Source organism: Centroberyx gerrardi, chromosome 23 (genome assembly GCF_048128805.1).
Source record: "Centroberyx gerrardi isolate f3 chromosome 23, fCenGer3.hap1.cur.20231027, whole genome shotgun sequence".
In the NCBI taxonomy this organism is placed as follows: domain Eukaryota; kingdom Metazoa; phylum Chordata; class Actinopteri; order Beryciformes; family Berycidae; genus Centroberyx; species Centroberyx gerrardi.
This window is the reverse complement of record NC_136019.1, coordinates 11,033,280-11,057,695: the sequence shown is the minus strand read 5'-3', so window position 1 is coordinate 11,057,695 and position 24,416 is coordinate 11,033,280. Positions and strand designations below refer to the sequence as shown.

The following is a 24,416-nucleotide window of genomic DNA, read 5'->3' as shown; positions in this document are numbered from 1 at the left end:
TTAATAGGACACATGTCATCTTGACAGCTGATTCTCAGAACTGGAGAAAAGGAATGATAAAGGGGCAATAAAAAGATAAAAAGTTTGTGCTACAAAATAAGACTAAATACATGTGAAGCACTCGTACGCTAACAAGTGAAATTCCACAGGCATTTCTAAACCTCAAAAAAGTGCTATTGATTTTAGTGACTTTTTTTTGGGAGGGGGGGGGTAAATTTGGAGCAGCGTAGTGTGTATGTAGACAGAAATTAGGAAACTTTATGAAGCGATCAGCTGAAAAAGGAGAAAACCTCAAAAGGAAGGAAGAAAAATGCCAACAGCTCTGAGAAGAGAAGAGAGACAAACTGACAGACACAACGATGTAAAAGTTTGGTTGAGCTTCATTCAAATATACATCTTACTTGCGCACGCACACTCACACACACACACACACACACACATACAGTCTTCCAAATATGCCAGAAACCAACAAAAACAAAACCCACACAATTTAAAAAAATAGCGAAAAGTTCTTTGTACACTTAAACGTAAGAACTGGTAACATGTCCCCCAACCCTGACAAACATTATGCACTCCAAAACAAGGTTGTAAGCATCAAGCTACAGTGAGTGCTTTATAAAAAACGCAAGATCACAGTAGTCCAAATAAAATGGCTCATCAACGAATAAATAAATAGTAGTGACAAAACAACCTTCAGTACAAACAATCAGCAGGACTTTCACATCTTTTGACTCGTCATGAGTAAGAAAAGAAAACCTAGGTCAAATCAACTACAGTAGCTATTTTGCTCCCAGCTCAATAATAAATATACGAGGAAAACTACAAACACTTGTGGGTGAAAGACCTCTCCTGAACCCACTATCACACACACACACACACACACACACACACACATATATACACACCCCATTGCCTCACCTGCTGCATCACACATTAGTTACGTGTTTGGAAAGGTGAGCCAACAAGAAACCTCCTTGTAAAAACCACAGAAAAAGAACCTTAAAAGATGTCATCGTTTAGAAACTCTTCTTGCACAGTAAAACACAGACTCCGCCTTTTTTTTTTTTTTTTTTTTCTCTTAAGCTTAAAAATCCAAGACTTGGGGCTATGGTAAATTCTAGACTTGGATGCTCTTGTTTCAGATGTCTGAGGATATTTCGCTGGTACTCTCTGATTCCACTTCCTTGATTCGGTTGACTCTGAAGAGCTGGAACAGTTCTGATGGACTGCAGGAGCGTTTGGTTTTTTTGGGTGGGGGGGTTTAGCAGGGAGGGGCGGGGGCAGCATGGGTCTAAACAGAGTCTTTGAAATGTTTCAGCGAGACCAGCGGAGAGGCGGCGCGACTGAGAGGCAGAGTGGGGCGGCGGCAAAACTATGAAGAGAGCACTCGACATTTGAAGGAACAATCTTTTTCTCTGACGGAAAGGGGGCGGAGGTATTGAGGAGAAAGACAGAGATGGGAGGAGGGGGAAGGGGTAGCTCTCCCAGAATTAATTGTGGCTGGTTGAGGGAGGGGGGGGGGGGGTTACAGAGAGAGAGACCGACAGAGGGAGAGAGAGAGAGAGAGAGAGAAGGGGAGGAAGGAAGGCGAGCAGCAATTTGTTTAGAGATTTGTTTCGTCTCTCGTCTACTTCATAGGGTTTTTTTTTTGTTTCCTCCAGATGAGCTGCTTCAGAACTTCTTGGGGCCCCAGGCGGAGGTCTGCTTGGGAGCCACGCCCGTCCCGAACGTGGGGAAATCCTCAGCGCTGCTCATGTCAGGAGCCTGGGACAAAGAGTTTGATATGCTTGTCATAATGACTCGGATGCAAGGCATGATTTAAATGAACGAGCGATAGTGATCTACACTGAAGGTGCAAAATATTAGGGACTTCTGCCTGATATTGAGCTGCAGCCCCTTTTGCACAATCCACATCTCAGTTGTCTCAAAGCTTAAAAATCCTTCTCTAACTCATCTGCTTCTCTTCATCTACATCTCCTCCTCTGTGATTGGTATAGAGTTAATAAGGGAAATCAATAAGAGATAATGGCGTACCTGGATTCACCTAATCAGTGTGCTTCATGAAAAGACTAAGCATCCCTAGTATTTTGTATTTTCAGTGTAGATGTTTAGGTGACTACTAGCGGGTCCCACCTTGTTGCCCGGTGCGTTCCACGGGGCGTCCCGCACCACGAAGCCCTTGGCCGGACCCGCGCTGTTGTCGTCCGCTCCTCCTCCTCCGCCTCCTCCTCCGTAGCGAGACGGAGGCTTCATGTAGGCCGCCATGGTCTCCGTCTCCGTCACACTGAGCATCTGGGAGAGGAGGGAAAGAGAAAGGGAGTATTTTTCAATACTTTTCCAGACATTATGTGCAATTCCCAAACTATTCAACAACATTTCCATATTTTTCCCTGACTTTACGGCCCCCTGTGTAAGATCCCTGCACATATGGTGGAATTAGGCTGCAGCCACACTGATTCGTTGTGTCTGTCGCTCTCCGTTCATTTCAATTCATTTTCAATGAGAGCTGTCTGTTGTCCCGACAGGGATGATGATGCGTCCGACTGTCAGATTTCCATCCGTTTTGACGGACGGATTCATTGCCATCCGTTTAGCCAATTAGAGGCGTTTCAGTTTGTTTCGGAAAAAACTGTGGCGAACACAGAGACAATGATGTGACTAAAACAAAGATAAAACGGAGAAAGCCGGTATAACGTTTTTATGTAATTTATACTGTATAGTCGCCGCTTTGAGCAAAGCTTTACTGCACTTCTGCCTCTCCCACCATGTTGAGGTTCCAAAACAGCCCAACAGACAGAAATCTGTCAATAATTCTGTCTGTTTTCTGATGGAGCAGCATAAGGGCCATTCAGAAAACTAGTACCAAGTGCTGCTAACCCGTTTCCTTACACAGCCATCCAATTCAATTTCTAACACTTTGTTTGGTGTGATATTGTGATACTTGGTCCAGTATAATGTATACATGTTATGAGGTTAGGTTTTGATATGGCGACTGGTCATCTAACTCTCTCCCATAACTGAATAAAGAGAACATCCATAGCTGCTCTGCTGAACAGAAGCTGCTCTCCATCAGTGTGAACTCACATATTCCTCCTCCAGGTTGAGCAGGTGGTCGATGGCGTTGTCGACGGTTTCTGGCAGACCGGTCACCGTCACTTTGTCCGGTTCATCAGAGCCTGGCTGAGGGAACCGGATATCCACCTGACCAGGAGAACAAGAGGAGAACACAACAGATTAGAACAGAATCGAATCAAACAGAACAGAACAGAACAGATTAGAATAGAATAGAACAGATTAGAAGAGAACAGAATAGCAAAATTTGTACAAATCAGAGTAGAACAGATTAGAATAGAACAAAACAATTAAAAAAAGAGCAGAAAAGAACAAAATAGTATAGACAAAAACAGAATAGACTAGTATACGTATAACAGAACAGATTGGAATAGAACAAAATAGAACAGAGCAGAGCACAATAAATGAACAAGCAATAGAAGAGAACAAAACACAAAAGCAGGAATTACTATGAACCAGTGTGTAAGCAGACGTGTTATCGAAGAGCAAAACCCCAAAACAAGCGTCCGACCTTGAACTCCTCCATCAGCTTGCGGATGGCTTTGCCGCGGGCGCCGATGATGCGAGCGTGGGTGCGCGGGTCCAGGTGCACGTCCTGGCTCACCATCTCCTGCAGCTCGGACACCAGCTGCTGGATGGCCTGCCGCGCCTCCTCCACGTTACGCTCGTACCCCGAGATCACGATCACATCCTGGGGGGAGGAGGAGGAGGGACACGGTTACAGAGGAAGGGGGGGGAAAACACAGGACGGAAATGGGTGTAGGTGAAAGATGAAGAGAGAAACCAGAGGGTAAGAGAGGAGGAAAGGATGTGGAGGGGATAAAGGAGAAATGAGGAGTGTGGAAAAAGGGCAGCGGCAAGGTGAAAGAGGAGAGAGAGAAGTGTGCGAGTGTAGAGGGTGAATGATCGATTAACTGAAAAACTGCCATCTGCTGCAATTTCCAGACTGCAAATAGATGTTTTGTTTTAAATCAGAGGGGAGAGGAGTTTCTGACAGGTGCAAAAAAAAATTTTCTGGGGTTCTATGCAATTCCTGGCCGGGGAAAACTTTCCATTATTTTCCAGCCAACTGAATCCTAACCACAGCCAACTCATTTTTCACCCCACAGTTTGTCAAATGCTTAACTAAAAATAAATCATGTCGAAAAACTTGTCTCCACATGTATCTGAATTCATACTGCAGTCGCATCACGCAGCAAAAGAATCACCATATGGCTTGTTTGTCAACATCGTGCAGCCCTAACACACACACACACACACACACCTGCTGCTCGTCTCCTTTGTCGGGGAACTGGATGCTGACATCGTGGTCTTTCCTGATCTGAGAGATGACCGCTCCCTTGCGGCCGATGATCTTGGGATGGAACTTGGGATCTACAGACATGGTGGCCTTGAAGCTGCGCAGGGCCTGGCAAGGTTCAGTGATAATACATGAAACAATTTTACAAAGATCATTACAGTATACCCATTGTGCATTACTGATTGGTATTGGATGTACTGTATGTAAAAGCATAGGCAGGGGTTAGTAAAATACAGTTTCTGTGTTTGAAGAGGCAAATCAGGTAGTTTAATATGTTGTAGAATACAGTAGAATAAGCTTCAATTCCTTGATTACCAACATTACAAACAACCAATAATAATGAGTGAATGGTCAGAGCCGTAAAACCCAAACAATATTCTTATAACATAGAATAATCATGTAAGAGAGACGTGCTGAGAAAAGAACGAAATAAAAACAGCTAAGAAGAGAGGTAGAAAGGATTTTTTGTTACTTTTTTAGAGAGCAATAGAATGAGTAAAGGAGAAGAAATATGATGTGAACATAGTGTGTGTGTGTGTGTGTGTGTACCCTGTCCTCCTGTTCCGCCTGCAGTTCTTTGACCCTCTCCAACAGGCCCAGTTTGGCTCGCTCCACATTAGGCACCTGGCCCGTCACCCTGATCACGTCCCACTGCTGCTCTGGCTGGGGCACCCAGATGTTTACCTGCACACACACACACACAAATAAATTACAGATCCTTCATTTTTTGTTGTTGTTGCCATTTTTAGAAAATCCCCTTCCCTCCACTCCTTTTTATCCGTAACCAATTAAAACAAATCAAAATTTAAACATTTTCTGTAATCATTTTTATAATCTGTAATCACTGCTGAGGCAAAAGGGTCTGACTGCCTTGTACTCAAGGCCATTTCGATCTGCAGGACTAGTGTGTGATGTCCGCCACTCGGCCAGACGATGGCACCAGAGAGCCCCGACTGACCTCATACTCCTCCATCATCTTCCTGATCCCGCTGCCCTTCTGGCCGATGATGTAGCGATGCAGCTCGTAGGACACCTCGATGTCCTCCGTTATGGGCACCAACGCCTGGAGGAGGAGGAGGAGGCGGGATCAAGTGAGACGGAAATCAGCAGAGGAGACGGGAGAGAAAACAAGCGAGAGGGGTAAATGAGAGAGGAGAAATATTTGAGGAGGAAGAAGAGCGAAGAGTGAAACGGGAGAAAGAAAAGCACATTAGCCCTAAATTACATTTGATGAAAGTGGATCCTGGGTTAAAATGGTCCAAATACAGAATGAATAAGAGACGCCGTCATGTCTCCCACTGAACTAAAATGGGTGCATACCAGCAGGGCGGCCTTGGCCAGTTCACACTTCTCTGCCCGCCCAGAGATGGTGATAATGTCGCACTTGCGGGGGACAAACTCCGCCTCTGGACTGACCTCACCATTCTCCTGCGGCGGAGCCTCCTGACCTGGGATTTTACCATGGAAAATGCATTAATAGCCATTCTTTGGTTTGTCTGTTTCCCCTAAAAGAAATATCATTTTGGGTTGAATTCCAATTTACGTTACAGAGTCTCTTTAATCATGTGATGAACGATACCTAGGGGTGGACACAGCTGATCCTGCCTACTTTGTAAGATTTGAGTATGTCAAGAAAATCTTAAAGAAGAAAAAAATAAAAAAGGACTCCTCACCCTAGTCCACCGTATGTGTGTGAGAGAGCCTAATTGAGGTTAAATCCAGCCAAAATTTGGTAGTGTGTATACACACACTGATCAGGGTGGGAGATTAACTCTAATCCACTGAATACACTGGGCTTCACATTGGATTAAAAAGTAATTTATCAACCTGTGAGCAGTGGTGATTAACCTGCTTAAGTGGCTGGTAGGACAGGTAAACTTCATTAGCTTTATATCCACAACTAAACCAGCATTTAGATGGCAGGTGTTACTTTCCTGCTTTGATCCTGATCCAACAATTCATTACAATAAATCTGTGTGGAAAAATTGGCCATGGAATGGCACTGTATATCAGAATCACTTTATTTGCCAAGTAATAATTGTAGAGAAATTTGACTTGGTGACACTGAAGCAGTGATATAAACACATGCAGGCACATATATCTTGTGTGTGGTGTGTTGTGTTGTGTGTGTCTGACCTGCAGCGCTGTCGTCTCTCTCGGGGAACTTGACCTGCACCTCGTGCTCCCGGGTGATGTGCTGGATGCGGCAGCCTTTCGGCCCCATGACGGCCCGGTGGTAGCGCTGGGGGATCGCCACCTCCACACTCACCTGGGACTCCTGCAGGAGAGAGGAGAGAGGCGGGGAACATCGAACATCAAACACACTTCCTGGGCGGTGCAGGATTACCCAGTTCGCTCCAGAAGCCAAACATCTCTCAAGTCGAGCACAGCATGAGACACGTGTGCTTCGCCTCACACTGCACTCATGTCACCAGATCAGTTAGCTACCAGGAGGCCCAGTGGCTACAGTGACCGTCCCGTAACAGAAAGGTCACAGGTTTGAACCCCACAACAACCAATGTGTCCTGTGGAAGAGTCCTTGAAGACAATTGACCGTTCACGAAATCTACTTTCTCTGAAATTGTTGCTCTGATACGGAGAGTACGGGTTTTCTTGCAGCAGTTTGACTCACTTTGATAGGGGTCAGTTTGCTTTCAATTCAATCAATTTAAATATATATATAAACTGCAACCCATTTGCTAATGATAGGGCATTCACAAATTATTTCTTAATTGGTTGAAGGTGAGAAAAACTTCTTGTAAGCTTTTCCCAATATTTGAGCGATACATTCCTCTTCCTCCCCCACACACAAGCACACCTCCCCTCTTCTCCCCGCTGGTCTTACCAGGTCCTCGATGATCTCCTGGATGCGTCTCTTGGCCGCCTCCACGCAGTCCTTGGCTCCCTTCAGCGTGACCCGCTGGCTGTGGGCTCCCGTGCGAGGGAAGCTGACGGCCACGCCGCCGTACTCCTCGGCCAGCTCCCGCAGCACCTGGCCCCTCCGACACACGAAGTGGCGGTGGTGACGAACCTCCACCACCATGGTGTCCTCCACCACGTCGTCCTGGGGAGCGGAGCAAGGAGCGAGGCACGAGGAAAGGAGGAGGAAGATGGTATTTAGATAGAGAAAAGGGAAGTTAGAGAGTCTGACACTGAAGGGTAAGAGAGGCTCCCATGCTAATAATGTACAAAGTTTCTCTCTTTTTTTGAGGTGAGATGTTTTTATAAAAAGGTAGTTATTTTTTGTATCTCGCTTCAATTTGCATTTCTTCTTTTTATGTTTTTTATCATTACTTTCTGTGTTTGTATCACTTTGCTTCTGTGCTTAACACTGCAAATAAAATAAAATAAAATGAAATTAAATTTTAAAAAAGTTCATCAAGGAGAACCCCCATTTAAAAATAAATAAATAAATAAATGTATGTATGCATGCATTTCTTTGCATGTACCTATATACATATGTATGGACATATAATAAAGAAAGAATGAAATAAAGTAAGTAATCAAATGAATGGGGGGATGAAAAAATGAACCACTAAAAAAATGAATGAAAGAATAAGAATAGAAGTTAAGTGACTTCAAGACTGCACAAAACAAACCACATGGGGTGTGGAGGTAGTTACCAGGTTCTTGACGAGGGTCTCCAGCTCCTTCTGGGCCAGGCGAACGGCTTCCTCTCTCCCTACGATGGTGATGAGCTCCTGCTCCGTGTCGTCCGGCGACGGGAAGATGATGCGGGCCCCCGTCCTGTCCCGCACGCGCCGGATGTTGGCCCCGCCGCGGCCGATCAGGAACTTATGGTACTCCGGCTTGGCCTGCAGCTCGGCCGTGAAGTTGTTGACTTGCTGAAAAAGGCAGGAGGGAGGGGAGGAGAGGAGGGGAAAAAGAGGGATGAAAGAACCTGAGGAAACTGAAGCGGTGTTTATCAACCTTCATCTTGTCCTCCCTTTCAACTTGGAAAAATGTTTGGAACACAAAGCCACAGGGAGTAGCAATTTTTTTTCCTTCACTTCACTCATTTTCTCTCTACTTCTCTCGTTTTACATTTGCATTTCAGGCTTTTAGCTGACGCTCTCATCCAGAGAAACTGACGAGGAGTAAGCAGTCTGGGGTTTAGCGTCTTGCTCAAGGACGCCTCGACTCAAAGAACACTTCACAGGATTGAACCTCTGACCTTTTTTTATAGAACAATCTCTCTAACCACTCGGCCATCCCGCTGCCCTCTCCTTCCCTCTTATCCTCCCTTCAAAGATTCACTTCTTACTCAGCCATTTGCCGTCTCTCCTTGTCGTTCTCTTCCTCATCTTCTCTCCATTCATTCTTTAATCCATCCCTCCATCCCCAACGACCGTTCTCCACCCCTCTGCTCCCTCCCACCTACCTTCTCCTCAGCCAGCTGCAGCAGCTGCCTCTTGGCCCTCTCCACCTCGCCGACCGGCCCTCTGATGGTGACCTTGTCCGAGCCGGAGCCCTCGGAGGGGAAGTGGATGTGGACGCCGCCGCACTCCTCCATGATGGAGCGCACCAGGCAGCCTTTGGAGCCGATCAGAGAGTTGTGCAGCTTGGCGGGGATGGCGACCTCCGTCTCCTTAATGTTGGCCTGGAGAGTCAGAGAGATTATTTTACTGGCCAATCTAGACTAGACTAACTGGAATTTGTGTTTTTGCTAATTCCTCCTAGATACACACACGCACATCTCCTACACATGGATTTCTTTAATAAATGCATTTCTTCTTTATATGAAGGGAGAAGCTTTGCTGTGTAGGTACTGAGATACTGTGTTTTATGTTAGTTATGTTATGTTAGTTTTCTTGTTTGATGTATTCACTGGCTTATGCAAATATTTTCCTCATAGGGAATAGAGCTCATTGGTGTAGTATAAATCCTAATATCCAAAACAGAAGAATAACTTCAAATCTTACCTCCAGTAACCAGAAAAGTATAATTTATGATAAGAAGTGTAAACCCTAGTCATGACTGAATTGTCACAGCACTAAGGCCCCGACTTTGCAATTTGATTAATTGTAATTTTTGGTGATCCAGTGTATGAATCAAAACCTGTTGTAATCATGCATTCATCGAATGTCACGCTGGATGGAAGACCATCAGCTAAATGCCAAAAATGTAAATGTAAAAATGATGGCATCTTTACGTAAATGCCGATAAAAACTACCAATCTTCCCACACTTCCAATCACAACCCATGTGCCATTTCAAATTTTTGAGGGATCTTCATGTAAGGAAAACAGGAAAAATAAGATTTTCAAATTCTCTGACTTCCCAGAAACCCCTCAAGCAGTAATATATAACAGGACAGTCCGAGGTTCTCTCACCAGTTCTCTCTGGATGGCCAGGATTCGCTCTCTGGCTGCCTCACAGTTGCTCTTCTTGCCTGTGATGACGATCATCTCCGAGTTACTGTTCTCTGTCGGCAGGTCTATCTTGGTGTTGGTCTCTTCTCGGATCTGGTGACATGCACAATCTCTGTTATTATGTGCCTATAATATCCTGCCATGTTTCTTCTGGTGGTTCTTCTAAGTGGTCATTTTCAAATTTTAAGAAGAACACTTCAAAACCTCACCTTTTTGATGTTGGCGCCACCCTTGCCAATGATGTTTTTGTGAAACTGCTTGAAGATTGGAACGGAGAGCGAGAAGCTATTCTCTATCTGCAAAAGAAATGAAAAGGTTGCAGTGGAGTCAACAAAAAATAATGTGAGAGGAGGGTGAATGTGTGAGAGAGAGAGAAAATGAAAGGGAGAGAGAGGGAGCGGTGGGTCATACCAGGTCGGCAATGATTTTCTGGAGGAACTTGGCACATTTCTCAACCTCGTTCTTTGGCCCTCTCAGCTGGACTATATCGCTCTTCTGAGCCGGGTCGGGGAAATTGATAATGACCTGGAAGACAACGAGATAACACTCGTCAAATTAAATTAGAAATGAATCAGAAAACAATTCAGTTCATAATGAAGATGAAGCACGATAAACTCCATTAAGGAGAGCTGCAGTTAAAAGATAAAGAACATTCACCTCGGGGAACTTGTCTCGAACTTCCTTGATCTTTTCTCCCTTCTGGCCGATGATTGTCCGATGATACTTCTGCTCCACTATCAGATCTTTGGTGCGCTCATTTTCCTGGAAATGCATGTTGTTCCAATCAGAATCTGTGTTTGATCATAGGCCACTTTGGAGTCATGAGAGAGATTTGGGGTAAATGCCACTCTCACCATTCTCTGGACCATCTCGATGAGCTCTCTGCGTGCCAGCTGGACTCCCTTCGGGTCCCCCTCGATCCGGACCAGACCGCTCCGCTCCGAGTCCTGGGGGATTCGCACCGACACCTTGTACTGCTCCTTGATCCGATTGACTGGAGCGAGGGTGAGAGAGAGGGAGGGAAAGAGGGTATGACAGAGGAAGGTGAAGAAATGAAGAGTGGATTGCATTTTCATAGATACAGAGTTTTTCCCTTCTAAAGCACTGCCACATACTGTGCTATGTTGATCATCTTTTATGTTTTTTGCATGCCAGAGCAATGGGACCAAAGTAAAAATCCTGCTATCATCCCTGTCAGACTGTCTGAGATGCAGCCTGTTCTGTTGACAGACTGTGTGACGAGGCTTCATCCTACATCCGTCCATGGTCGTCCTTCCAAGTTGAATTGTGTGTCATCATTGCCTGCCATGTTATTAGTCACTCAGCAGTTATTAGTCACTCAGCAGTCACTCATAACCACGTCATAACAACACAACACAATTATGCCACAAACTTTTGTGGACCCAAGACCCAAGCCCACCGACCATTGTACACAACCAAACAATTTGCCCAAGATGGGACAAGATACGAAGCCTGAAACAGTAAAATCGTAATAAAATAAATGGCCAAAATCGTACAGGCTATGAGGGGGCTTTAGAGCAAAGCATGTAGATTGATCTGTGTGGCATTTGTTGGATGTTTTTATCCAAAGCACCTTACACTGCCATGAGTGCACATATTTTAAGCATGGCTGGTCCCAGCGGCACTCGAACTCTTCACCCTGGCAGTGTCGGTGCCCTAGTTTTTCCCGCTGAGACAAACAGGACTGCAGTCTACTCACTGTTGGCTCCGTTCTTTCCTATGAGGTGTCTGTGGAAGCGCTGGTCTATGATGACTTCAGTGTAGTCCATTCTCACCAGCTGGAGACAGAGAGAGAGAGAGAGAGAGAGACTTTAGCCAGCTAACCTGCACTGGGAACAAACTAAGGTCCTGTAATTGGCACCTCAGGCTGCAAAGGAGAGTCGATTGATTCGAACTGTGAGGCAAGGGAGAGGCAGAGAGAGGTAGAGAGAGAGGTAGAGAGGTAGAGAGAGAGGTGGAGAGAGGTAGAGAGGTAGAGAGAGAGGTGAAGAGAGGTAGAGAGCTAGAGAGAGAGGTAGAGAGAGGTAGAGAGAGAGGTGGAGAGGCAGAGAGAGGTAGAGAGAGAGGTGGAGAGAGGCAGAGAGAGGTAGAGAGAGGAAGAGAGAAGTAGAGAGGTAGAGAGGGGGAGAGAGAGAGAGACAGAGAGAGGTAGGAGTGGTAGAGAGAGGCAAATAGAGGTGGAGAGAGGTAGAGAGACTTAGAGAGGTAGAGAGAGGTAGAGAGAGAGGTAAAGAGACTTAAACAGAGGTAAAGAGAAGCAAAGAGAGGTAGAGAAAGGTAGAGAGAGGTAGAGAGATTTTCCAATGGTGTGCCTACATGGGCTACAATTATAGAGCAGCAGCATGCATACTGCTAGATTTTTAACACTATCACAGTCAGTGTGTGAATTTATGCATGCTGCCCCAGGCCACAGTGGTTAAGCCCCGCCCCTCTACCTCTGGAACCATATGTACCACTAAGCCTGAATCCTGTCAAAACCACTTCTCTTCTGTCTCCCTCCCTCTGTCCCTCTCAGCTTTCCTAATGTCTCAATAAAGACAGAGTGAATAGGAGGGAACTTCCAACTTACCACTGAAAAGTGAACACATTTCCAATACACAGAATCTGATATAACGATGCTTCATGCCATTTAGGGTGTGCATGTTACAAGTGTCAATGTAATAACTTCTGATTAATGTAATAACAATTACACAAACAGTTACTTACCATTAATGTCCTGTCAGTGTAATAATTACTACATTATTGGGTTATATTACATTAACAGAAAAGTTGACATTTTTGAAATGTAATTTTCACCAAAGACCTCTTCCATACTTATTCATCCCTTTTTCAGATGTAGCACCATAGTTAAAAAACAAATTTGTGAATGGGTGACAGTTGTGAATGAGTTATTACATTTTTGAAAAATGAAAATTTCAGCCTTCTCTCTAATGTAATAAAACCCAATAATGTAATAACTATTACGTGAACAGGAAAAGGTTATTACATTAATGGTTGGCAAATTATATGACATTAATGGGAAATGTATTACGTTAACAGGATTATTGTATTATTACCTGCCACTTCCTATGTTAATGGTTTACTACATTAACAGAAACTTATTACATTAACAGTTAGAACAGAGAAACTACACTGAAACCTGGCTCAGAGGTTAGAGGACAGAGGGTGGGTGAGAGTAGGTTCGTAGATGATTTGTTGAAATAGGCCCATGAATTCAGCTGTGTGTGTGTGTGTGTGTGTGTGTGTGTGTGTGTGTGTACTGACCAGGTCCTTGATGATGTCCTGTATCTGGGCCTGAGCCTGCTCCACCTCTTCCGTTGGCCCTTCCAGACTGATGCGCTCCTCACCGTCTGTAAACTCTATGTGAACCTACACACACACACACACACACACACACACACACACACGCACACGCACATTAATGAGGGTCAAACCAATCAAAGGGTCACCTCTCCTGCCCCACCCCATATTGATTCGATGCAGTGTGTCACAGTACAGAGAAAGCATGTCAGCCCGTCTTACAAGTTTCCAGCCTCTTGTCGCTTTCCCCCTTTCCATCTCACCTACATCTTCTTCATCTATCAGTCCCCACATCTCTCCCTTTGTTCTCCACTTTCCTTCTTCACCTCCTACATAATGTCTTCACATACGTCTCGCTCCTTCCTTCCCACTACCCTCTCTTTTATTGGTCCTATTTCACGGAGACACAAGATCCCACACGCTGCTACTGTAATACAGCACTCAACATTGTATTCTGTCATACTGCAAGAGCGGAATGTGGGATTCGCTTTGTGTTTTATCTGTCATCTCCATCTCACTTTGTCTGTAGTCATATTTCTCCATCTCTGTCTCTCTCACTCCACTTGCCTCCTTCCCTCTCTCTCCCTCCCTTTCTTACTCTTGGTAGCTGCTGTGTGATTCGTCCGATGTTCTGTCCCTTCTTGCCGATGATGAAGCGGTGTAGCCAGGCGGGAGCCGTCACCTCCACCACCATCACACTCTTAGCCTGCACAGGGAAAGGGAAAGGGTCACAAGTTACAACCAAGCAGCCAAAACCACAGGTGAATTTTCAAGCAAATAAGGAAGCGGCAGCAGGCGGCAATTCCTCTAACATTCGCTAGAGGCTGGCTCCAAAAAGACTCCAAACCCGGCCCAACTCCATGCAAGTCAATGGGACCACAACCCAACTTCTCACTCAAAATATGAAGTCAATACATTTTTTCCACAAGAGGTTATGGTCTCAGTAGCTAATTTCACTTCTTCTAATGTGTCTCCTTCTGGCAATTTTCAAAATAATTGCGTCATTAACGGGATATAACGGGGCTGCTTTCCTAGTGATTGACAGGTTGCCTGTCCATTGATTGACAGGTCGCTGATTACGGGCCAAACTCTCCCCCTCTCACACTCACACACACTTCCTCAGTCCCTCTCTCCACACACTCCCCCCTGTTCCTCACCTTGGCGTACACCTGTGTGAGCGCGGGTCCCAGCTTGTCGGGCTCCCCCCTGAGGATGATGGTCTCGGAGCCGGAGTCCAGCGGAGGCATCTCCACAGAAACCCCCGTGGTCTCCAGGATCTCCTGCAGGGTGTTGCCCTTCGGACCCACGATGTACTTGTGCTGGGACTTCTTCACCTCCACGGAGATGGTGGTGGTCTTCCTCTTCTGCGGGGGAGAAAGGGAGGAGAGAGGGAATGAGAAAGAGAGTTGCAGAGAATGAGGAGTGAGAGATGGATGGGAGCACAACAGGAGACAGAAGGAGCCAAGGAAGACGTCAGCGGGGAAACAGGGAGGACAGGAGGAGAGATAGGGGTGATGAGAACAGAGAGGAAAGGAAGATTGAGAGTGACAGAACGACAGGAGGAAATGAGAGGGGGGGGGGGCAAAAGGTGAGCGCAAAGAGAGAGAAAAGTGATTGAAAGTAAGAGCGCGACAGAGCAGGAAAAAGGAGAGATAGAGAGAGAGAGAAGAAAAAGGGGAGAAAGAGTATATTTGTTTTTGCCTCTCATACATATGCACCAAATGACATTAGCATTCTCATCCTGTTGTTCTCCAGCGAAATCCAATTTTCCCCTCACATTATCTCCTGCCCGCCTATCACCGGCACCCATCTGGTACACACAACCTTCCTCTCCATGTTCCATCCATCCGTCCATCAATCTTTCACTTGTTTCTTTCACCTTTGATTATCACACTTGTGCAGAGAATGGGCATTCGTGTGTGGCAGAAAATAAAATGATTCCACCGTTGAAAACAAAAATAAAGCCTCCTCCATTCAAACAAAACACACTCATCGTTTGTCATCGCACCTATAACTACACCTAACATTTTTCACATAGAAGAGCTTTGAGACCCTGGCGGCAGGATGGACAAGTAGTTAAAGAAACCGTCCTGTAACAAGAGGACCACAGGTTTGATCCCTGCAAATCACATCTGCTCTGTCAGAGTGTCCTGAAGCTGAACTCCAACTAGTTTGCTCACTGCAAGTCATTCTGGGTAACAGCGTTATCGGAGTGCCTAAAATGTAAATGTAAATCTGGCAGAGATCAAAAGTTGGAATAAATAAATGAATAAATGATGAAAGGAATGAATAAATAAACAAACAAATCGGGAGGGAGGTAAGAAAAACAAACAAGCAAGACTTTGTGAATCACTTCATAAAGCTCACTTTTACAGACTTGCCTTTATGTAAGGGTCTTGTATTAATTGCCCTTGACCCTCTTTTCATGTTTTACTTTTGTTGCTTGCTTTGCTTTCATGTTTCTTGCTTTTACTGTTGATTCCATCTAGTTTTTTTTATGTACTCCTTTATACAGCGCTTTGAATTGTTTTGTCTTTGAAACGTTCAATACATAAAGATTGGTACAATCATCAATCAAATGCAAATAAAAGTAGAAAAAAAATAGCAACAACAAAAAGAAAATGACAGTAAAGGACTACAAATTAAAAAATCATAATGTTAGCACTTAAAAGCAACTTTATAATAAGGAGTATTTAGTTGTGTCTTAAAAGAAGGTAGAGAGTTGGCTTCTTGTATTTCATCAGGTAAGTTGTTTCAAAGTTTAGGAACAAATGTTCGATCACCTTTTGACTTTAGTCTAGACTTGGGAACCTTCAGAAGAGATTTGTCTGTGGCTCTAAGACTTTGCTTTTGTTCATAGGGAGAAAAAAGCTCCATTATATAAGCTGGGGCTAACAAATGCTATAAAAGTAATCAATAAAATAGATTCTAAACTCAACTGGAAGCCAATGTAATTTGGCTAGAACTGGGGTTATCTGATCTCTCCTTTCAGTTCTGTTCTAAATGAACGCTCTCGAAACAATTCTTCTTAAACAGACGGGCGCACCTTGTCGTCGTAGATGGCTCGGATGCGGCTGAGCGCCAGGGCGACGGCTTCCTTCTCCCCGGTGATGACGATCTCGTCCTTGGGCAGGCTGGGCGGCGGGATGCTGATGCGGGCGCCCGTCTCCTGGCTCAGCTCCTGCACCAGCCGGTTGTGGGCTCCGGCGATGAAGGGGTGGAAGGCCTTCTCCAGGGACAGACGCTCCACCGCACGCTTGTCCTGGTGGGTGGGCACGTGGGAGGAGGTGGGAGGGTGGGAGGGGAGGGGGGTGTCGGGAAAACAGAGAAGTTAGTCAAACAACGGGATATGTGAACATAGGTTTTCCAAGATAAAGAGGACTGCCAGAACATGCAAATTAAACAAGAAGGCCTCTGGTAAGACAATAAAGGAAGAGGAAATCAATGTCATTTTCGATCAATGAGGTTAAACAGGACTTATAAAACAAATAGTTCTGGTCTTCAACTCTGATTGGCTGATTCAAAGCCATTGTAAAATACCAGATAAATGTTTTTTGTTTTTTTCAGTTAGCTCATTGAATATTCCAGAGGCGACGGGACTTAACCACTCGACTGTCTCTGGTCCCAGGCCTGCAATTATTTTGAATCCCATCACTATCCTCACAGTACACGGTCAGTTCTGCCTGCTCTCTGCCCCCTGGCTGACCTGCTCAGCGGAGATGAGCAGGATCTCGTGGCGAGCCTTCTCGATGCCCTCCTTGGTGCCGGTGATGCGGATGTTGGCGCTGGGGTCGTCGGGGCGCGGGATGGCGATCTTAGTGGCCGTCTTCAGCTCCAGCTCCTGCAGCTTCTCGCCGTTCTTACCGATGACAAAGCGATGGTGCTCCTTGGGGATGGCTACCGTAGCCGAGGCCTGGGGAAGGAGGGGTGGAGGGAGAGAGAGGGACAGGAGAGAGTGTACAGGGAGAAAGTGAGTCAAGTTGCGTTCTGCCACTAGTGAAAGTGCATTAGCAAACTGGCTATAAACCAGACATAATAATCTGGATTGAACTGATGCGACTATCATAATATAAATCTCTCACAGATGTAAAAGTTCAGACAAATACATAGAAGTCTATAATGTTAGTTTCCTGTTTATTGTTGATGGAGCAGCTTCAGGCTGTACATTGGTATGAGATCATACATGAGAATATGAGTTTTCTAGTTTCTGGCATTAAGAGAATTCATATTGTTCACCAGGAATAGTAACTGGACTGTCCTCGGCAATAACAATAACACATGTGAGTTCTCACATTAAGTGCTATTCCCTTTCACCAGGCAAACAAAACAAAAAAGCATTCAACCTTGCAAAGATGAGAAAGTGTTTTTCTGCACTACTGTATCAATAACTGCAACTCAGCTAAACAGGTGGACCTCAGTGCACCAATTGAAGTGAAAATCAGCATGTTTGTTGCTGAAGCCCAGAAAGGCCACCCTTGGGAGCTGACGGTCATTTTTCAGCTCAAATTTTACACCTAAACCAGCCTGCCTGCATAGCTAGTATTTTTCTAGCTGCAGCTAATATTAACTAGGCTTGGGTATCTAGAGACCAACTTATCACTTAAAATGAACCACTAAAATATCACTTTGCAGGGACGGCACAAAGGCACACACCAATGAAAGCAACAGCTCATCAGAGGAAAATCTGTCTGATTTGATCACAAATTAATGTAATGATGTGATTCTTTATTCATCCTCATAGGGAAATCCTCTCTTCGCTCACTCCCCTCCACACAGAGGTCAGAGGTCAGGGTCAGCTACAGAAGAGCAGTGCCCAGTGACAAGTTGCATGAGAAAGATGTCAAACTTTAGTTTGTCCCTTTAGGCAATAATTCCCTGAGGCCGGGGATTTCTTTAGGAGCGGTTCATGAAGCCCCTAAAATGATCTCCTCAGCTTAGGGCTTGTATTTAGCGTTTTACAGTAGTTTCAGCTGTAACACTGCTGTTGAGTCCCTCGTTACCGTGGCAACGGCTCACTGCGTGTCGTGCGCAATCCCCAGAGGCTCAACAGAGACCGCTATTATTTTGCATCATTTATAAAACTCACAACTTCCTTTCAAATTTCATCAAAGTGTACATATCTGTGACATCAAACCATGTCAAACATATAGGTTACCTATTTCATCCATTCATACCCATTTCATTCATTCATTTTTGTGTACTAGAAACAGACTGGCTGCAAGCTAGCTAATGGGAAAATGCACCGAACAAGCTTTTAGCTTGCTGAATTTCAGTCTGGCCAACAAGAACGCTGGAAGCATATTTGGTTATCTAGCTAGATAGCCTGAAGCCTCCTACACATAAAACATCATTCCCTTTGACTATAATATGAATTTATTTGAAATAATGACAATATAAAAATGGCACAAAAACTTAAGAGACCATGGGAGGCCCCTAACATTTAAGGAAAGGAAATGCCCTTAAGGGGCTTTGTGCAACCCATCAGCAATAATATAATGATGACTTACGGTTATTTCCTTATCTGCAGATTTATCTAAGGATATTCCCTGAGTGGGGAGATAAGTGGGTTTTGTCCAACTCACTTTAAGGTGAACCTTAAAGAGAGCTTGAGGTATAAAACTTAACTAAGAGTTTTTGTGCAACTGGCCACAGGACCACAATCCATCAAAATACCAATAATTCAATACCAGCGCACACTGAGCATGCGACAATATATCATCACACAATATACTGACATCCAAAAATCAAGTTGAGACAAAGTCACTCATGGTCATGATCTCATATGACTGAGTACAACTGGGCAACAAAACTCGCAAGGTAACACCACAGATTCACAGCCAAAGTAACAAAGCCTATCCTATCTATCCATTTAATCCTTCATATTTAATAACCAGCGCATCATTGGTCATTTCATTTTCATTTCAACTTCATTTCTGATATTGTAACAAGATGTATTGTGAATCCATGATCAATTTTGTTTTTTGTTTGTATAACCTTTGTTTGACCACGTAGACCTATTAAGAATAAAAATACCCGTTTCAAGAGACCTAGTCAAGAAAGCAATGTATCAAACTGAAAAGGAGTAATCCTACATCCCCACAGTTTCTACATTTTACAAGCCATGAGCACCAACAACCGCACTGGCCTTACCTGTGTCTGCAAGCGAGCCACGATCTCTTTGCGAGCCTTCATGACCGAGTCCAGTTTGCCGGTGACCATGATCGACAGGCCCTGGTCCTTGGCCAGTGACAGTTCGATGTGGGCTCCCGTCCGCTGCATGATGTCCAAGCACACCTTGGCCTCCTCGCCCTCCCCAAACTGGCTGTTGTCCTTGTAGCGGCGCTCCTCCAGCGGCACATGGAACACCTAGGGAGGGGGGTTGGGAGGGGAGCGGTTCAAATTTCAGACAGTGTGTCTCATTTGCTTATTTTCCCAGAGACGGTGCATTTTATTGATCAACTTTACTGCAGCCAAAAAGGCCGGTTTCAAAATTCAGTCACAATCTGAAGGATCCAAAGAGCAGAAGACAGGACATTCGACGGGAACTGTTTTACTTTTCATAGTTTTATTTACAGTATCCATGCAATTAAATCTTCTTGCGTATAGGATAGTAGTTCTGAATGTCAAAACAGAGAGTGTGTGTTGACATATTTTCTTCTATCCAGTATATGTGTCTGCAGTCATTCATACTATTTGTATGTGTATGCTTATGTGTGTGTGTGTGTGTGTGTGTGTGTCCAGTGGCTGTCTGACCTGGGTAATGACCGAGGCTTTGATGGGCCTGATCTTGCTGCCCCATGCTGAAGCCGGCTCCCCAGCCTTCTCCCCCGGAGCGCCCTTCTCTGGCAGCGGAGGGAAGGCCTCCAGGTAGGTGGGGATGTAGGCCTCATCCTCCGGGACACAGCCTGGACCAGACAGACAGGGAGGCGGGTGGTAAGGATGGACAGAGGAAGAAAGCGGATGGAGAGGTGGATGGAGGAGGGTTAAAAGTATGGTGGGAAAGTGACAATAAGTATGTAGAGAGAGGACATCATTAACTCCTGCAATTCAATGTAGGAATCAGACTTGCCACAGTCTAAAAGAGTTTATGTGATCTGTCAGGCTCTTCACCTTATGCACTAATAGACAAATAAAAACAACTAGGGGAGGTTAGTAGGGCGTGCGTTACCGGGCGTTACCTGTAATCTCCTGGTCCTTGAGGCCGCTGCGATGCTCTGCAAAGCTCTCCGGGGTCAACACTGCCACTGAGCTCATTGTTCAAGACTTATTCCGCTATTCCACTGAGAGAGAGAGAGAGAGAGAGAGAGAGAGAGAGAGAGAGAGAGAGAGAGAGAGAGAGAGAGAGAGGTGGGGGAAAGGGTGGGGTGCAAAAAAACAAGACCCTATAATCTCTGAGGGGAAAAAGAAGCTATCTGCCTGGAATTTCATATTCACAAAGTTGGGCAGCACATAACGTAAATGGGCAATCTAGCTTCAAAAATCGCACGGAAAACGCCCCATTTCAAAAGATGTGTCTTTACATTGTTCTGCGTCCCTAGACTGCGCTCGGTGCTGTGGTATACTCTCTAGGATTGCTTGCCACAAGCCCCAGAAGAGCGGTGCTGCCTCTGTGGCATTGCTACACTTCGCTGATGCTGCGCTCTGCACCTGAGATGCTCCAATTAACACTTTACAAGCCTCTGACAAACACACACAGCCACGAAGCCTCGTGGGACCGGGTTATCATAAGTCAGACACAATGAGCTATCCTGGATTAAAAAACAACTGGCGCTGACATTCCTTATGGTACCAAATTACCGGATCTTGTCAGCTTATATCAAAAGAGTTGGCCAACCCAGTATTCCCTGTGTATTTAAAAGGGGAAATAAAGCCAAAAACACAATCTACATCAAGGCTTGGCTCTGCTGATGAAGAGACAAATCCTTGAAGTGATCCACTGACTGTGAATGAGAGACCAACTTTGTGGACACGGTGAAAGTGCCACGATTTTGGGGGTATTTTGCATTTTATACCTAATAACTGCTGCCACTGCAATGAAATAAATCTCAGTTGGGTGAAAAAAAAGCTCAAACTCACTGGGAGCTTATAAAATCAGTGTCCAATTAACTGTCAATGGAGCACATCCAGGCTTTGTCTCTGGCAAACAGCTTAGAGACTTGGTTCTCTGGTTTCTACCTTTGGGATAAAGTCGTGTTGCAAATAACGAGTGAGCTGTCTAAGATTAAGTGCACATTCATTTTTATGTGGATTTTTGCTTTAATATCTTTGACAGCCAAACTGCTTTTCCCTGACTCCTAAAAAGGCATGCACATACATATCTTCCTTGCGTTTTTTTCGAAAAATGTTGCTGTGAGCTCTTTGCATGTGTGTTTTCACATGCAAATCATGTGAGATCCACCCCTGCTGGTAAAGATACCACATAAACCTCTCTAAAAGCCTAGGGAACAGAGGAACAGCTGAGGCAAATGTTGCTTTGTCTAACTGTATTGTGCAAGGTGAGCCCAGCCTTACCTGCAAAAGGTCAGTTGCCAGAGAGTCCGTCCAGTTGGTGGCTACCGTAGGCGCTTCAGTGTGAGTCTGTGTTTCAGCTCCTGGATGCACAAGGGAAAAGACAGACGTGTTTTCCCGAAGACTGAAAGCGAATACTGTAAAAACATACAGCTGTATAGCACGGAGGTTGGGTTAATACTGTTAACACCCACGCTGCACTGCACCTTATACAGCCTCTGATTCATTCTCCTCCTTTCCCTTCCCCTCCCTCCTCTGCTCTCTTCCCCTTCTCAATATCTCTCCACCAGTCTTTCCTCATTTATTACTTTCTCTCTCTCTGCAAATACTCACTCATTAAGCTAGCGCAGATAGGCTGTAAACTGCTGGACCACTGCACACACAAACAAGTGTGGGCACACACACCCATATGCAAGCGCATATACTTGCACAACAAAAACTAGATGCCTCTCTCATGCATCCCCTCTGTGAGTAAGTTGAGCCCCTGGTCTCCTGCAGTGGGTTCACAGGGGATAAAACAGTAAGTAGCTGCAAGCCTGACACGGTGGATCATCACCTGCTACCACAGCTAACGTTAACCCGCTAACCTGCACCTGAGGACCTGGAGAACTACAGTAATTGGCACCCCAGGCTGCACAGAGGAGCCAGTAGACTAAACTGGGAGGCACGAGAGAGAGAGAGAGAGAGAGAGAGAGAGAGAGAGAGAGAGAGAGAGAGAGAGAGAGAGAGAGAGAGAGAGAGAGAGAGAGAGAGAGCTGCAACACAGTTAAATGTTACTTGATGACAGCACGCAGCGATATTTTCTTTTTTTTTAATGAAAACTGATTTCGTGATAGCTTGCTGGACCAGGTGCATGCTAGGGTTGGCTCTCTCACGTTGCAACCCGCCATGGCTAATGAAGAAAATTAGGCAAATAACAGCGAAGTTAATCCAACCGCGCACGGTGCTAACGACTTTGCTAACGTTAGATGCATCTCTACCAGCAAGCTAACGATACCGTTAGTGTCACTATAATGCTAGCCTGAAGACACTGCATGGTGCTCCCGCTAGCAAAAATAGCGAACATCAGCTATCGTTAACAGGCGAGGAGTTTCAAATATTTATTGGTTAGCTTGGTTTGCTAAGCTAACAAACATCACTGTGGTCCGTCCTCAGTCGGTGATGATTACGCGCAAGGACTTTCTGATAATCGGCTAAAAAACAAGCCAGACAGATAGCCCAGGCTCGCTAGCTACAAGGAGCTAACCTTGCTAACCCTTGCTGGTTCTCTTTATTGCAAGCTGCTTTCCTCGCCCCAATAAATATTCCGAAGGCACGCACGATGTTCACATTGAGATAAAAAGCGCAGATAATACAAATGCAGAAATCCTACCTTACAGATTGAAAATATACCAGAGGTTGTGTGTTTGACAGGTGATGGTGTAAACACAGATGTGATTGGTCTAGGAGCATTTCCTCTGCCGCGGAGCGATACTGCATGCACTGTGACTCACTGAGTAAGGAAATGCCGCAGTATCTTTGCGCATCAGAAGCATCCAAGTTAAATAGATCCGTGTCTGGTTGATCTCTGTTCAGTTCATATGTTCTTCACACATTTTTCTCAGATGCATCTTCCAAAGACTCATATGTCGTGTCCTGAGTGAAAACTGAAAAGTGACTGAATGTCTCACTGAATCCGCTGCATCCACCCGCAGCTCTTGCAACTTTTCACGTCCATCAAACTGGCCGGGTCTACTTCTCATTCATAATGGCCTATTATGCTCTGCAGGAATCAGCTGTTGCCATGCTATACCATAGCGACGGCTTTTATATTACTTTTCTTTAAGTTATGCTTTCTACATATTGATTTGCAGAGCGAATACAACTTCAGGTCATAGTTTAGAGACACAAAATATAGATGTTTTGGACTTCACAGGCTGCAATTAAAAGGAAACAAAACTATAGCTTCATAATTCTAATTATGAATAATCTATTCCAAACCAAGGCGCTAGGTGGGAGTAGAAAACTAAAATATATAGTGGTTAGGGGAGGGACATGGGCTATGGAGACCAAGCCCCTCCTCCTGTGCACCTGTTATGGCATGTAGTAGTTTACGTTCAATGATTGCAAAAATGATGTATTATGTATTAACATAATTTCCAATGACTTATCGTATTATATATATTACTTGTATTTTTTTCTCCACAGAGTGATATAACATTATTTTTCTTCTTTGCACTGTTTTACAAGTCAACTGTAAAAGTGTATTGTTGAAAAAGGTACGTCAAAGTCTCTCACAATAAGTGTTGGACTCGTTACTCGTTACAAAAAGTGTCGTTACTCATTTCAACAGCAATACTATCACTTTATGGGAGCAGTATTTCATTATGCTTCTATTTTTTCCGTTACACCACCAAAACTGGCGATTGCATCCCCCTGGTACCTTAAAAATCACGTATCTCTCCTGCACCAAAACCAGTAACCAAAGTAGTGAAAGTCCCTCCCCTCCAAGAGAAGTAACGCTAAACTTTTCTAATTTCGCTTCTCATTTAAACTAGCTTTTATCTGTGAGAGGAACACGACAAATTATGAGGAAAACGAACCGGGATGGATATCATTTTGGATATTTCAACTTAAATCATATCGAGGGGGTGGCAACAAAAGTAACGAATATTTTTTTCCATTGGTAACTGTGATATGATAACCTAAAGTATTTTCTGGGACAAGTGCCGAGTTTACTGTAAGGCGTTACCAGGCAACACTGGTCACGTATGTAAAGTGTTGGAAAACGGTCGTCCAGTAAAACTTCCGGTCTGTTTTTTTCAAAATATAACCCTTATTCGCGAACTATGGTGCAACGTTTTT

At 44.7% G+C, this 24,416-nt stretch overlaps 1 protein-coding gene across 2 annotated transcripts; it reads right to left on the bottom strand.

The window, feature by feature from the left end:
• Positions 1-362: 362 nt before the first annotated feature.
• Positions 363-23,003, bottom strand: hdlbpb (high density lipoprotein binding protein b). Of its 2 annotated transcripts, none has more exons than XM_071909445.2 (28): positions 22,945-23,003; positions 21,576-21,655; positions 20,243-20,344; positions 19,818-19,969; positions 19,215-19,430; positions 16,771-16,977; positions 16,111-16,326; positions 14,222-14,428; positions 13,663-13,770; positions 13,029-13,133; positions 11,464-11,542; positions 10,598-10,737; positions 10,401-10,505; positions 10,155-10,268; positions 9,953-10,039; positions 9,705-9,836; positions 8,754-8,972; positions 7,996-8,217; positions 7,218-7,436; positions 6,509-6,650; positions 5,693-5,820; positions 5,331-5,435; positions 4,922-5,056; positions 4,337-4,480; positions 3,584-3,763; positions 3,085-3,201; positions 2,134-2,292; positions 363-1,764 (listed from the first exon to the last, which is right to left on the bottom strand). In XM_071909445.2, the coding sequence occupies exons 3-28, from the start codon at positions 20,316-20,318 to the stop codon at positions 1,672-1,674; spliced, it is 3,807 nt and encodes a 1,268-aa protein (XP_071765546.2). In that variant the 5' UTR covers positions 20,319-20,344; positions 21,576-21,655; positions 22,945-23,003; the 3' UTR covers positions 363-1,671. The 2 variants fall into 2 exon arrangements, with proteins under 2 accessions (XP_071765546.2, XP_078147910.1); XM_078291784.1 differs by lacking the exon at positions 22,945-23,003 and adding an exon at positions 22,819-22,909.
• Between the last annotated feature and the right edge of the window lie 1,413 nt (positions 23,004-24,416).

Excerpts from the sequence above, each read along its gene's own strand:
- hdlbpb (XM_071909445.2), bottom strand. The coding sequence starts at position 20,318 with ATGAGCTCAGTGGCAGTGTTGACCCCGGAGAGCTTTGCAGAGCATCGC. Across the intron at positions 7,437-7,995 it reads AGACCCTCGTCAAGAACCTG|GACGACGTGGTGGAGGACAC; the intron begins GTAACTACCTCC and ends TCCGCTCCCCAG. Across the intron at positions 5,436-5,692 it reads TGGCCAAGGCCGCCCTGCTG|GCGTTGGTGCCCATAACGGA; the intron begins GTATGCACCCAT and ends CTCCTCCTCCAG.